Source organism: Rousettus aegyptiacus, unplaced genomic scaffold (assembly GCF_014176215.1).
Source record: "Rousettus aegyptiacus isolate mRouAeg1 unplaced genomic scaffold, mRouAeg1.p scaffold_m13_p_4, whole genome shotgun sequence".
In the NCBI taxonomy this organism is placed as follows: Eukaryota; Metazoa; Chordata; class Mammalia; order Chiroptera; family Pteropodidae; genus Rousettus; species Rousettus aegyptiacus.
In genome coordinates, this window is record NW_023416307.1 from 102,241,217 (window position 1) to 102,255,952 (window position 14,736).

At 33.1% G+C, this 14,736-nt stretch overlaps 1 protein-coding gene and 1 pseudogene across 1 annotated transcript in view; one reads left to right on the forward strand and one right to left on the reverse strand.

Annotated features, from left to right (window-relative positions):
* TMF1 (TATA element modulatory factor 1) overlaps window positions 1-14,736 on the forward strand; it is a 33,001-nt gene that overhangs the window by 3,043 nt on the left and 15,222 nt on the right. Inside the window, exons 2-8 of the mRNA XM_016119264.2 lie at window positions 740-1,944; window positions 3,617-3,720; window positions 4,344-4,470; window positions 6,187-6,292; window positions 12,192-12,334; window positions 12,578-12,744; window positions 13,022-13,178. Coding sequence (XP_015974750.1) covers window positions 740-1,944; window positions 3,617-3,720; window positions 4,344-4,470; window positions 6,187-6,292; window positions 12,192-12,334; window positions 12,578-12,744; window positions 13,022-13,178 — 2,009 coding nt within the window. The remainder of the gene's footprint in view (window positions 1-739; window positions 1,945-3,616; window positions 3,721-4,343; window positions 4,471-6,186; window positions 6,293-12,191; window positions 12,335-12,577; window positions 12,745-13,021; window positions 13,179-14,736) is intronic.
* LOC118602627 lies at window positions 14,251-14,369 on the reverse strand (annotated as a pseudogene).

A 14,736-nucleotide genomic window follows, 5' to 3' on the forward strand; every position in this document is an offset into this window, starting at 1 on the left:
AATAAAAATGCCCATTTCTGAAATTCATATGACCTAATTGCTGACATAACATGGAATTTTGGAAGAGAATAAAACTTTCTCATAAAATGTGGGTTTGGAGAGTGGGACTTGGAGAATGAGCTTGTCATTAAGTGGATGAAAATGAATTTGTCCTTGAGAAGTTACTGTTCCCATCAATTTACTTTGATCTTTGGAAAAGGACATTTGTTACAGGTATTTTGGGTTCAGTTTTTGATTGTTGCCCTCTTGTCTAGCACTCAACTCTATATTTTTTATTGATGTTACGAGAATAAAATTAAGATGGAACTCTCTGATCAGAAGGTAGCAACAATTTGCCATGACTGCACATGACCTGTAAGTGAAGATACTGTCTGTCGTGAAATGCATCTTATATATTTTGGACTTAGCATGGGTTTTATAAGATACCATTACTTTCTTAATTTGTTATGGGAGGGAATAATGTACATGCTTCTAGTAGGCCAGAAGTCTTTTATCTTTATTCCTAGTTCCTCTTGAACAGTTCCACACTACTTCTCTTGAAGGCCCAAAGTTAACCTATGAATAATTAATTATGTTGTAAGTAAGGAGTTTAACAGGTACAAATTATAGATTGAATTCTATAGATTTAAAAAAATATTTATATTGACTTATGTAAATTATATTAATTTATATTATAATATATTAATATAATATATATCCTTTTTAAATTTATTTATTTTATTTATTTATTTGGTTGAAGGAATAAGTCCCCCTGTCAGTGGAGGATGGGATACTTCAACCTGGGGGTTAAAATCAAAGACCGAACCTCAGAATCAACCAGTAACCTCTCCTAAAGCAATTACAAAGCCAGTTCAGAGAACTGTAGTAGATGAATCTGAAACTTTCTTCAGTGCCTTTCTCTCTCCAACGGATGTACAGACCATTCAGAAGAGCCCAGTGGTATCAAAACCGCCAGCTAAATCACAGAGACTAGAAGAAGAAGTGAAAAACACCTTACAGGGATCCTTGCACACAGGACAGTCAAGAAGAACTGAAACAACTGAGTCACAAGTAAAAGACCCTTCTCCTTGTGTATCATCTGGGGAAACTCTGGCAGTAGATACTCTGTCATCTAAAACTGAAGGCAAACATGAAGAAACTGTTAATAAAGAATCTGATATAAAGATGTCAACCATAAGTTTGAAAGTATCTGAGAGTATAATTAATGTGAAAACGACTGGAGAAAATGTGTCTAATATATCTACACAGTCTCTTTCAGCAGAAACAAAGGACGTGGCTTCTGAACCGAAGGAACAAAAACATGAAGACAGACAGAGCAATACACCCTCTCCTCCTGTTAGTACCTTCTCATCAGGTACTTCTACCACCAGTGATATTGAAGTTTTAGATCATGAAAGTGTAATAAGTGAGAGCTCAGCAAGTTCGAGACAAGAGAATACAGATTCAAAATCAAGTCTTCACTTAATGCAGACATCTTTTCAGCTTCTCTCAGCATCTGCTTGTCCTGAATATAATCGTTTAGATGATTTCCAAAAACTCACTGAGAGTTGCTGTTCTTCTGATGCTTTTGAAAGAATAGACTCGTTTAGTGTACAGTCATTGGATAGCCGAAGTGTAAGTGAAATCAATTCAGATGATGAATTGTCAAGCAAGGGATATGCTTTAGTACCTATTATAGTTTCAACTCCAAAGACCAAAATAGTTGAATCTGTTGAAGGAAAATCTGAGCAGGAAGTAAATGAAACGTTAATAATACCCACCGAGGAAATGGAAATGGAAGAAAGTGGACGAAGTGCAACTCCTGTTAATTGTGAACAGCCTGATATCTTGGTTTCTTCTACACCGATAAATGAAGGACATACTGTCTTAGACAAGGTGGCTGAGCAGTGCAAAGCTACTGAAAGTCAGTCAGACGCACTTTTTGGGAAGGAAGATGTTTGCAAGGTAACTGTAGAAAGTAGAAGGGGATTTTGGATATGCTTTCGGAGATTAAATCATGTGTTTTTAATATTTAGTGATGCATCATAATTTGTACTGATTAAAAAATAATAAATTATTTGAAATTTCTCCAAGGTGACTATTGTAGTAACATAGGTTGATATTTCAGTATAACTAAACCTAAAAAAGCTTTCATCTTATGCCTTTGCTATTGAATCCTTAGCATCTTAACAGTTCTGTTGTACTATTCTCATTAATTTGTCAGTTTGCAAAGGACTGTCTTTGTATATTAACAAATATCTTCAACTTCTTTGTAGATAGAGGGGCTAAAAGAAATCTGTTATGTGGGTTTCTTATATCAAAACAGTTTTTGCATGTTCACATTATTTGTAGCAATCTTAAAAATTTAGTTTTTAGATTAATTACAAATGTTTTTCTTGATGTTATTGTTCCCATTTCCTTTTATCTTTTATATTATTTTTGATATTTTCTTTTGATAGCTATCTTCAGAAAGGGAAATGTTCAGTGAATAAAGGCATTGCTAGAAATGACAAATTGCTTCTACCTAATAGTATAAAAGGAAAGTGGTGTAAATTTTTTAACTAACATTAAGTCACAGTTTTGGTTTTCCTTGTGATTTTTTGATATAGAAATTGCATTGAATTTGGCATCTTTAATAAACTCCTCTGAGAAATAAGATGTCTTGATGAAATATCCTGTAAGTGCCTATATTGAATTGCTTAATGTTAAAGAAAAAAAAGATTCTCTTACCTTGGTTTAATATTATTCACAAACAAAATGCCATGCTGTAGCTTCACTAGCAGTTTGAATTTCTAGAAACCATTCCTATTTATTATCAGTGAGATATTTTTGAACTATTTTCATAAGGTAAGTGATTTCTAAATTAGACATAAATCAGGTAAGACTTAATTTTTTGTTTAGTGCAAAAGGCACATTCCTCTCCCTTCATGCGTATTTATCACTGCTTCAGCAGGACCTAAGGAATAAAATATTCTAACCATTCCTTTTTGTTTACTTTATAGAGATATTTTCTAGAGATTTTAAAATTGCATGCCTATGGATTTTCTAAAATTTATTTTTTTAAATGCAATGTATCATACTAAAAAAAAGTTATATGTTACATTTTGGGGTTAAAGAATAATATGGAAAAACATACTCGTTTATATATCCACTACCCACCTAGGATACCCAGAACATTATTAGAGGCTTTGAAGCCCTTTTATCTTTTTCGATTACATCTATTTCCCTCTTTTGGTGGGATGTACATACTGTTCTCAAGTTTTTGCTGTTAGAAACAGCTCTAAATGTTCCTGTATATATGAAAGAGTTTTCTCTTCTAAGGCATACCTAAAAGTAGAATTTTCTACATCAAAGGATATGTAGATCTTCAACTAGATATTGCCAGATTGTTTTCCAAAGCAGTTTACTAATTAATACTCCCACCTGCTATGTGGTTGTACTCCTCCTAGCTATATTATGACTTCTTGTACTCTGTCCAGTATGTTCCCAATATTATTTTTAATTCTTTTTATGAGCTAATACTGTTTTTTTTTTTTTTTTAGGATAGTGATTAGGTTACCTTTTTAACCCATCACCTGAATATAGAAATGTTTTTTTAAAGTTAAATGTTTGATTCTTGTGTATTCTCCTTATCCAGAGACTTGAATTTTTGAATGAGAAACTCGATAAAAGGGAAGCTCAGTTATTATCTCTTAGTAAAGAAAAAGCACTTCTAGAAGAAGCTTATGATAATCTGAAAGAGTAAGTATTTTACAAATGTGAATAATTTTACATATTTTATAGAGTCTCATAAACACGGTTATTATTTAAAATTTTTTTTTAATTAAAATGGTTTATAATTTGATTTGTTTATAATTATTGAAATTCGAATAGCATTTCAGTTCTAACTTTAGAGATTACTTTTCTCCTCACATTATCTTTATCATATTATCTTTGGCATTGAAGATAGGTGTTTTCCAAAAAAACAAAAAATCTCTTTTTCCTTATTATTTATAATCTTTTAGTATTAGAGATTTAAAACATGGCTTAAAGAAAACTGTGATATTAAAAAAAATATGCGTATTGGTGTACCTTAAGAGGTGATTGGTAAACTGTGACACAAGATTCAAAAATGAAAAATTTAATTTCTTTCTTTCTTGTTTTAACATCAAACATTGTGACATTTTCAGTTATTAATAGGTTTTCTTTGAAGTGTTTTAAACAGGTGATTTTTCTTTGAAAAGTTAACAGACCTAAAATCAATCTATTTTAGTAAGGTATGTATGTGTTGAAGACAATGTTATTTTCCTTTTGCAAACTGAACTCATCTTGTTACCTTTGGAATATATAAACAAGTGTCCTCAGTTTCGGTATTTTAAATTTAGTGAAATGTTCAGAGTGAAAGAAGAAAGCAGCAGCATTTCTTCCTTGAAAGATGAATTTACTCAAAGAATTGCAGAAGCGGAAAAGAAAGTTCAGCTAGCCTGCAAAGAGAGAGATGCTGCTAAAAAGGTAATAGAAGTTTAAAATAATATTAAACCATAGAGACATAGATTTTTTTGAGATGCGCCTTCAATTTTGACATTTTAAAAAATATTAAGGAAGTACATGTCTTTATAGCTTATGCATAAGGTCTTGCAAGATACATAACAAGGATCACTAAAATAATTTTTGTAAATGATAATCCTATCAAAATAAATAATACTTAAATCTAAATGGCACTATATAAATAAAATTTATCTTTACTCTCATTTATTATTTTCCTACCACTTCAAACATATTATATATACTTATTCAAGTCAAAATAATTTTAAAATAATTTCTAATTGTTAGTGACTCTTAGAGGCATAATATTGATTTATTCTAATGTAGAATTTCTCAACCTCAGCACTATTGACATTTTGAGTTGGATAATTTTATGTCGTATGGGACTGTCCTGTACATGGTAGGGTGTTTATTAGCATCCCAGGCCCCTTCCTAAAGATGACAGTATCACCCTCCCTTCCCCATTTTCTACCCCAATCACCTCCCCCCACACATGCCAGTTGTGCTAATTGAAAATGTTGCCAGATGTTGTTAAATGTCTCCTTGGGAGCAAAATTACTTCTGGTTAGGAACCATTGTTCTAATTCTTATAATTTGGAACAGTTGGCTATTTCAGAAATTGGTAACCAACCAAGTTTAGTAATTACCTTAAGTGATGAATTTGCTTTTCTAGTGGTAGAAGACAATGTCAACTATATAGTACTAGTTGTCAACTATAAGGTACTATATAGTACAGCTCTATAGTACTTATCTATAATAAGTTATAGATAGAAATGAATAAGCAGTTTGGAATGGTATCACAGAGGATGAATTCTGACCAGGGAAATGAGAATGGTTTTGTGGAAGACACGATGGTCTTACTGGACCTTGATATTTGAATCAAATTTTGATGGTTGGAAAGTGGATAGCAATGTTGTGGGTGGTTAGAGAATGGACATTGAGATTCACGGACCTGGTTTCAAGTCATAATTCTCCACTTTAAAAGCTCTCTGACCTTCAAAGTTTACTCAATTTTTCTGAGTCTTAGTTTTCTTATTTGCGTAGTTGAATAATGCAGGTGCCTTCCCTATAGGAATGTTGCGAGGATTAAATAATAGTGTATACAAAGTATGATTTAAATACCTAATGTTAATTTTTATGACCTGTTGTTTAGTTTCAGAGCATTTCTTAAAACCAGATTTTAACTCGGAACACTTCACGTACTTTTCCGTTAGTTTTAAAAGATAAACTACTTTGACATGTTTCTGCTGACTCTCTGCTTTATTAAAGTAGATCAAACTTTATGTAATTGTTTTTTTCTCTCATTTTACAACACATTTATAAGTGCAGTGAATTTTAATGAGGTAAAGACATATAGTGGAAGATGGGATGTGTTTGAAATGTTTCAAATGTAATGCTTATAGAAAATGTATGTAGAGATATTCAATAAGGGTATTGAAATTTAACTTATTCTCATTTACATTTCCATATTAAAACCTGTTTATATCTGAATTCAGGTTTTCTATATTATATTCAAAGCTGTTTCCTTAGTCTTAATTAACCAAGGTAATAAATGTGGCTTATCAGAACAAAACTTTTCGGCAATATGATTATTGATGACTTTTTTGAATATGGAAAAAAAATGAAAAAGATTTTTTCAATGAAAAGTAATTCTTTATGGTATTTACATTTTTTAAAAATTAGGAAATCAAAAGTATAAAAGAAGAACTTGCGACTAGATTAAATAGCAGTGAAACTGCAGACCTACTGAAAGAGAAAGATGAGCAGATCCAAGGGTTAATGGAAGAAGGTGCGTATTTAATTGATTATGAAAAATATTGTATAAATAGGAAAAATACTTGCAACATAACTGGCTGTTGCTTCCTAATAAAAAAAATACTGGAGCAAGGAAGGTTTGGCCTTAAATTTCAGAAGTGGTAGGTGACAGTGTATGGAAAAACGGGGAGCAAGATTTATAGAGGCAGAGATATGTGTAGCATATTGTTTCTAGGGAAGTAAAATAACTCCCTGAAAAATAGAAGTTTGTGCTTCCTGAGGAAAGCTTATAGCAGGTTTTAGAGCTTGTCATTTAAACCAAGATATTTGAAGGTTATAATTCTGGAGTTTTTATAGTGTCTGAGTCTCTAGTTTGGATATTCTATGGTATTTTGTATTCATCTGGCATTTGATAGTGAATTTTTCATTATATCCATGTTTTAATTTTTCAGTTATTGAGCACTTCTCTATGGAAAGATTTATGATTAGTAGTTATAGAAATTAAAGATTCTTCATGACATAAATTCTTACAAATAGACACTAAAATTAGTTTAGGTACTATATGAAAGAAGAGAGTTTTGGAAAAGAAGTTTAAGTAAATTTTTCTTTTTCATTTCTTAAAGTTTTCCTAGTTAAAAGAACAATACTTGCTATTTGCAGTAAGTTTTGAAGTAATAGGAAGTATATGAAGAAAGAAAACATAAATTCTAATCCAATTTTATAAGGAACTATTTCTTTTTGTCCCTTGTAAATACATTTTAAACATAATTAAGATATATCTAATTTGCAATCTCCCTTTTACATTTCCCTATGCCATTAAATACTTTGATACCATTTTTGATGGCTATATTAAAGTCTATTGTATGGATATACCATAATTTATCTCACAGTTTTCCTGTGTTGTACATTTGTTACTAAAATGTTAATATTACAAATAATAGTGGGATGAACATTTCTGTGCTTAAGTCATTGAACTTTAAATGAATTTCAAGAGTAAGTATTTGAGAACAATTGGAAACAATCACTTTATTTTTAAAAATTAGTTTTACCCAATATTTCTTTTTCATTTATTAAGCTAATATTTCACACTTAGTATGTCAGATATTGTGTTTGATACAGTAATAAATACAACACACTCCCTGTCCTTCAGGAGCTTTCAGGATTTTTTTCCCCTTATCTTTATTGAAATATAATAGAAAATTAGTTGGTTGTGTTTACATTGTACACTTCAATGAGATCTTTTTTCAATTATAGTTGCCATACAATAATGTACCAGTTTCACTTGTATAGCATAGTGATCAGAGATCCACATAACTCGCAAAGTGATCACCCCACTAAATCTAGAACCCTTTTCCCTCTTACATATTTATTACATTATTAACCACTTTCCTCATGCGACACACTGTGTCTACATGTCTGTTCCACAACTATCCATTTGTACCTCTTAATTCCTTTACTTTTGTCTGTCTTTTCCCTCCTCCTGTCTAGTGTCCCCGTAAATAGTCTCTGTATCTATGAGTTTATTTCCGCTGTTGTTGTTGATTTTGTTCTTTAGATTCCACATGTACGTGAAATCATGCAATATTTGTCTTTCTCTAGCTGACCCATTTCATTCAGCACAGTACTCTCTAGGTCCCCTTCCTTTTAGTCTGTGTGTGTCTTTTAATCTGAAGTGAGTCTCTTATAGGCAGCATGTAGGGATCTTGTTTTATTCATTCAGCCACTCTGTCTTTTAGTTGGAGTACTTAATTCTTTTCCATTTAAGGTACTTATTGACAGTAATGTAGTTGTTACCATTATTTATTCTTGTTTTTGATACATATATTTTCTTCTTAAAGAAGTTCTCCAACATTTCCTGAAATAGTAGCTTGGTGATGATAAATTCCTTTAGCTTATTTTTGTCTGGGAAGCTCTTTATCTATCCTTCAACTCTAAATGATAACTTTGCTGGATAAAATATTCTTGCTTGTAGACCCTGGTTTCATCACGTTGAATATTTTGTGCAAAGTCCTTCTGTGCTGCATAGTTTCTTTTGAAAACTCAGCTGCCAGCCTTATGGGTGCTCCCTGTAGGTAACTGCTTTTCTCTTGCTGCTTTTAAGATTCTCTCTTTGTATTTAACCTTTCGCATTTTAATTATGATGTGTCTTGGTGTGGGCCTCTTTGGGTTCCTGGTTTGCGGACCCTCTGAGCTTCCTGGTGTTTTATGTCTATTTCCTTCACCAGGTTAGGAAAGCTTTCCTTCATTATTTCTTCAAATAGCTCTTCGACACCTCATTTTCCTTCAGATACCCCCATGACAGGGATATTTTTACATTTAATAGTGTCCCACAGGCTCCTTAAATGATTACTATAGTCTTGGCTTCTTTCTTCTTGCCATTCTGATTGAGTGTCCTTGGCTTTCCCATCCTCTCTGTAGGTCATTTGATCCTCTTCTTTATTCACTCTTGTTTATTCCATTTAACATACTTCTCAGATGTGTTCTTCCTTTCTGACTGGTTTCCTTTTATAATTTCCATTTCCATTTTTATATTTTTTATCTCTTTGTTGAAGTTCTCACTGAATTCATCTGCGGCTCCTATAAGTTCATTGAGCATATTTATAATCAGTGTTTTGAACTCTGCATCTGTTGATTGCTTGAGTTCATTATTTCTGGAACTCTGTTCTGTTCTCTCATATGGTATCTCTTTGTCTTCCCATTTTGGCTGCCTTTCTGTGTCTATTTCTATGTACTAAGCAAAGCTCTTAAGTCTCCTGGTCTTATTAGTGTGGCTTTGTGTGATAGGTGTGCAGTGGCACAGTCCTGAAAAAGGTTCAACGGCAGGCCCAAATTTAGCCCCAGCCTGTGCCCCTTCAGGGCCACCTGTTAAGATTCAGCAGGAAATCCACAGATGCTATGCTTATAGTTGCGTCAAAAGGTCACACCAGAAACCATGGTCAGCTGCCACCAGTGTGAGTCCTGGCACTGTTCAGCAAGGAGCACTTGATTCCCCAAGGACATACCTGGATGTGGCTTAGGTGGGCAGCGAGTTGGGGGAGGCGGAGTTTCAGGGAATCCTCTGGGTGGAGCAACCTCTGTTATCCAGTTTGATGACATCTGGGCTGTAGTGGCAATTAGTCTGTGCACTGGGAGAGTGAAGGGCTCAACAGAGGAACAGTGGATACTGCTGGCACTTCTGTACAGAGTGAATCTTGCCTCGGCCCTCACTTTGACAACCGAGTGTCCTCCTGGAAGTCCTTGGTGCCCACTGCGCAGCCGAACTGGCACCGGTGCTCAGAGCGAGCAGTTCTATCACCTTGAAAGTCCGCTTGTGGATGCAACCCCTTTAAGAGGTGTCTGCTACTGCCACTGCCACAGCCTCTGTCCCACTCGACCGCTCAGGACCAGGCAGCCTCACTTCCTCGCCCCATCCTACTTTCTGCCATTGCAGGGTGATTTCCAAGGTTTCTCCCTAATTGTATGGCTTGTTCACCTAGATTTCAGGCAATTTTTCCTTGCTATTTGCTCCTTGTTTCGGTCACAACTTTGATTTGGTCTCAAGAGGGATGAACAGAGCCTCTATCATCTATGCCAATTTTTTTTTCTGCCCCTTTGGAGCTAACAGTTTAATGAGAGGGAAATATGAGTACAAAGATAATTACAAAACAGTCTAAACACTAAAATAGAAGAATGAAGGAAAAATTGATAAGACAATTTTTATCTCAAGATGTCTTCAAGTCAGTAACTGCTTTGTGTATAATATTAGGAGAGTGATAAGTGCATGGTTTTATTATTTTCTAGAAAGTTATTTAAAATATTAATATCAAATGTTACTATTTTGGAATTTAATCAGGGTTGGCTGATGTTTTCTTTTGTTAATGAACTTCATTTTAGGGAAAATATTGATTTTATATGGAAGTGTTTACATACTGCTTCCATATCCCCCAGAAGTATTTTTAAATTCACAGCTAAAAAGCTAAAAGACACAAAGCCAAAAGCACACCATAGTAAATAATTGATTGCTTCATTATCTTGATTCATCAACTATTAACATCTAGCTATACCTCCACCATATCTTTCAGCACACACATATACTACCCTTTTGCCAGACCTTTTGAAAGTAAGTGACAGATAACATAAATTCCACTCTTAAAATCTTTCTTTTCAGTTTTATTGAGATATAATCAATAAATAAAAACTATATATTTAAGATATACAACGTGATTGTTTTATACCGGTGGTATAAAAGATTTCCCATTTCTCCACATCCTTGCCAATACTTATCTTTTACCTTTTCGATAATAGCTATCCTACCAGGTGTAAGGGAATATTTCATTGTAGTTTTGATTTGCATTTGCCTGATGATTAGTGATGTTGATCACTTTTTCATATACCTGTTGGCCATTTGTCTTCCTTTCAGAAATGACTGTGTCTTTTGCCCATTTTTTAATTGGCTATTTATTTTTTTTGCTATTGAGTTGTATGAGTTCTTTATGTATTTTGGATATTAATCCCTTATCAGGTATATGGCTTACAAATTCTGTAGATTGTCTCTTCTTGTTTTCTTTGCTCTGCAGTAGTTTTTTAGTTTGATGCAATCACACTTCTCTATTTTTACTTTTGTAGCCTATGCTTTTGGGATTATATCCAAAAAATCATTGCCAAGACCAATGTCAAAAAGATTTTCCCTTGTATTTTCTTCTAGTAGTTTTAAATTTCAGGTCTTAACATTGAAGTCTTCAATCTAGTTTCAGATGATTTTTATACTTGGTATGTGATAAGATCCAGTTTTATTCTTCTGCATATGGAAATCCAGTTTTCCCAGTACTATTTATTAATGAAATTATCCTTTCTCCATTGTGTGTTCTTGGCATCTTTGTTAAAGATTCGTTGGCTGTAAATGTGTGGATCTATTTCAAAACTTTTTTTTTTGTTCCGTCGGTCTATATCTGTTTTTATACCAATACCATATGTTTTTGATGGCCGTGACTTGATAATATGTTTTGAAATTAGGTAATGTGATACCTTTGGCTTTGTATTTACTCAGGATTGCTTTTACTGTTTGAGGTCTTTTGTGGTTCCATATAAATTTTAGGATTGTTTTTATTTATTTATATTTTGTTTGTTTGTTTGCTTTGCATATGTATGAAAAATGCCCTTGGGGTTTTGATAAATATTGCACTGAATCTTTAGTCCACTCCTAAATTCTTCAGTCTGCATCTCCCAAGGGCAAGTACATTTTCCTTCACAAGCACATTGTAATCACACATAAGAAAAATCAGCATTAATTCACAAGTGTATTCTAGCATATATTTTATCATTTATTCCAATTATCTCTAAAAATACTTTTATAGCTGGTCATTTGTTGTGCCCCAAGACCCAATCAAAGTTTATACATTGCATTCGATCAGTATGTCTTTTTCGTTTTCCACCAATCTAGGATAGTTAGCTCTTCTTCAAAAAATTGAAGACTTTGTTACAGAGTCCAGGCCAGTTGATTCACAGAGTGCCCCATGTTCAAGAATTTGTCGCTTACTTCATGATTAGATTCAGATCACATTTCTAATAAATATGATATTGTGTACCTGCCATTCCTTTACATTAGTAGATACATAATGTTAGGCTGTACCACAATTGGTGATGCCAAGACTGAATGTTTGGTTAAGGTGGTGACTGCCAGATTTTTCCAGTGAAAAAGTACATTTTTCCCCTTTGTGACTAATAAGTAATATGTGGAAGTGATTCTTTAAGACTGTAAATATTCTGTTTCCCACCATCCTTCCACCTAGTAATTTTATCATTTACTCTTGTTCAAATCACTTTAACATTGGTGGTTACAGTATCGTGATTTTAAAAATATTCTGTCATTTTATATTACTGGCTAGATAAAACATTCTGTTTGTATTCTTAGGGAATCATTATTATTTGAATTTATATTTTTTTGCCATTTCCAGGAGAAAAACTTTCAAAACAGCAGCTGCATAGTTCTAACATCATTAAGAAATTAAGAGCTAAAGACAAAGAAAATGAAAATGTTATTGCAAAGCTGAACAAAAAAGTTAAAGAGCTAGAAGAAGAGTTACAACATTTAAAACAGGTGAATATTAGTCATTCTCTACATATATATTGCTATTACTTGGTATATGAACAGTTGGCTGTGGTTTATGAAACATGTTAAATGATTTATTGGGGTACATAATGTTGGAAGGATTTTCCCAACAATTTAATAAATGAATGCTAAGTTTTTTTCTTTGTTATTATAACACTTGGATTCTTGGAATACAGTTATTTACTAAGGCCTTACTTATTGAAAAATACTTTAATCTTTTTAATAATATAGGTCCTTGATGGCAAAGAAGAGGTTGAGAAACAACATAGAGAAAATATTAAAAAACTAAATTCTGTGGTTGAACGCCAAGAGAAGGATCTTGGCCGACTTCAAGTAGACATAGATGAACTTGAAGAAAAGAACAGAAGTATTCAGGCTGCTCTTGATAGTGCATACAAGTAAGAAAATGAGTAAATATCCAACTCATTGAATATCAATTAACAGAGCAAATGTTGAAAAAACCCTTTTTCTGTTATCACTAACAACGCTTATAAACTTAGCTGTATATGACTTGTAACTATTCAGCAGAGACAGTCCTCACTGTAGTCAGTGTTTATTATGGGGTCAGCTCTTCCTCATTTTGGATATTGTGGAAGTCTGTGGAAATTTCATAACCGTGGCCATGTAATTCACTGTATATTATTTTAAATAAACTTACCCATCTAATTTTTTAAGAGAACTTACTGATCTTCACAAAGCCAATGCTGCAAAGGATAGTGAGGCACAGGAAGCTGCTCTAAGTCGTGAAATGAAAGCTAAAGAAGAACTTTCTGCAGCACTAGAGAAGGTCCAAGAAGAAGCCCGTCAGCAGCAAGAAACATTAGCCATTCAAGTAAGCAATGGATGCCGAATTTAAATTAGTCTTTTAAATCTTTGTGCTTCTACAAATTGAAGAATCTATTAGTTTGAATCAAACCTTATGTAGTGGTACATATGTTATTTCCTTTACAATCCTGTCGAGCATGTTTTTTAGAGTACTGGATTATGCCAAACTTAATTATGTGTTTTTATAAACTTGTTAAAACAGTGCTTACGTTGTACCAGTACTGCTTAATATTTTTGTGAATTTCAGATTTTATCTGAGAATATTATGAGACCTAAGGACCTTCTTACCAGAGAAAAGCACATTGCAGATGAATACTAAGTATTGCATATAATTTCAGGAGAATCCATGTAACTCCATGGACCTCAGATGAAGGATGGAACTTGAAATATGTCTGGCTTTTTCTTATAGAATCATCAGTTGATTGATGTTTGGTTTTTTTACACTTTTATGAATAATTCTGCTATAAATATTCATTTACAATTTTTTGTGTGAACATATAATTTAAACTATCTTGGATATATACCCCCAGGTCATATGGTAATCTCATATTTAACTTTTTGAGGAACTGACCAACTTCCATGGCAGCTACAACATTTTACATTCTCCACTAGCAATATATGAGGATTTCAATTTCTCTACATTCTCGCCTATATTTGTTATTATCTTTTTTTTTTTCAAATGTATCTCTTTTATTAGGTATGAAGTGGTATCTGATTGTGGTATTGATTTACATTTCCTCAGTGACTAATTTTGAGCATCTTTTTATGTGCTTATTGGCTATTATATATCTTTGGAGAAATTTATTTGAATATTCACATCCTTTGCTTACTTTTAAATTGGGTCATCTTTATTGTTTGTTACATATTCTTTGTACGAGACCCTTATCAGATGTAGGATTTGCAGATACTTTCTCCCATTCTGTAGGTGTTCCTCTATTTGTTTTTTTTGTTTGTTTTTTTTTTGTTTGTTTTGTTTTGTTTTTTGTTTTTTGTTTTTTTTTTAAGCAAGGCAATCCTTGGTTGAACTAACAGATTGCAAGGACCTTGTTAGCTTACAATACCTTATTTTTCATTTTTTATGCCTACAATACTTGGTCTTCTCAGGTGGTCTCCCATCGAAATACTAACCAGGCCCAACCCTGCTTAGCTTCTGAGATCAGATGGGATTGGGCTTGTTTAGGGTGGCATGGCCGTAGACTCCTCTATTTTCTTGATGGTGTCTTTTGAGGCACAAACGTTTTTTAAATTTTGATGAAGTCCACCTTACCAACTTTTTCTTTGTTACTTGTGCTTTTGGTGTCATGTTTAAGAAGCTGTTGCTTAATCAAAGGTTATGGAAATTTTCACTTGTTTCGTTATATGAGTTTTATCATCTTTTTTTCATATTTAGGCCTTTTGCATGTGGATATTCACTTGTCTTGGCACCATTTGCTGAAAAGACCATTCTTTTCTTATTGACCCCAGTCCACTTTTGATTTAATTTTGCATGAATATGTAAAACATTTACATGATACCACAACTATATAACAAAACATATTGAGACAACATTAGCTCCTCCCCATTCC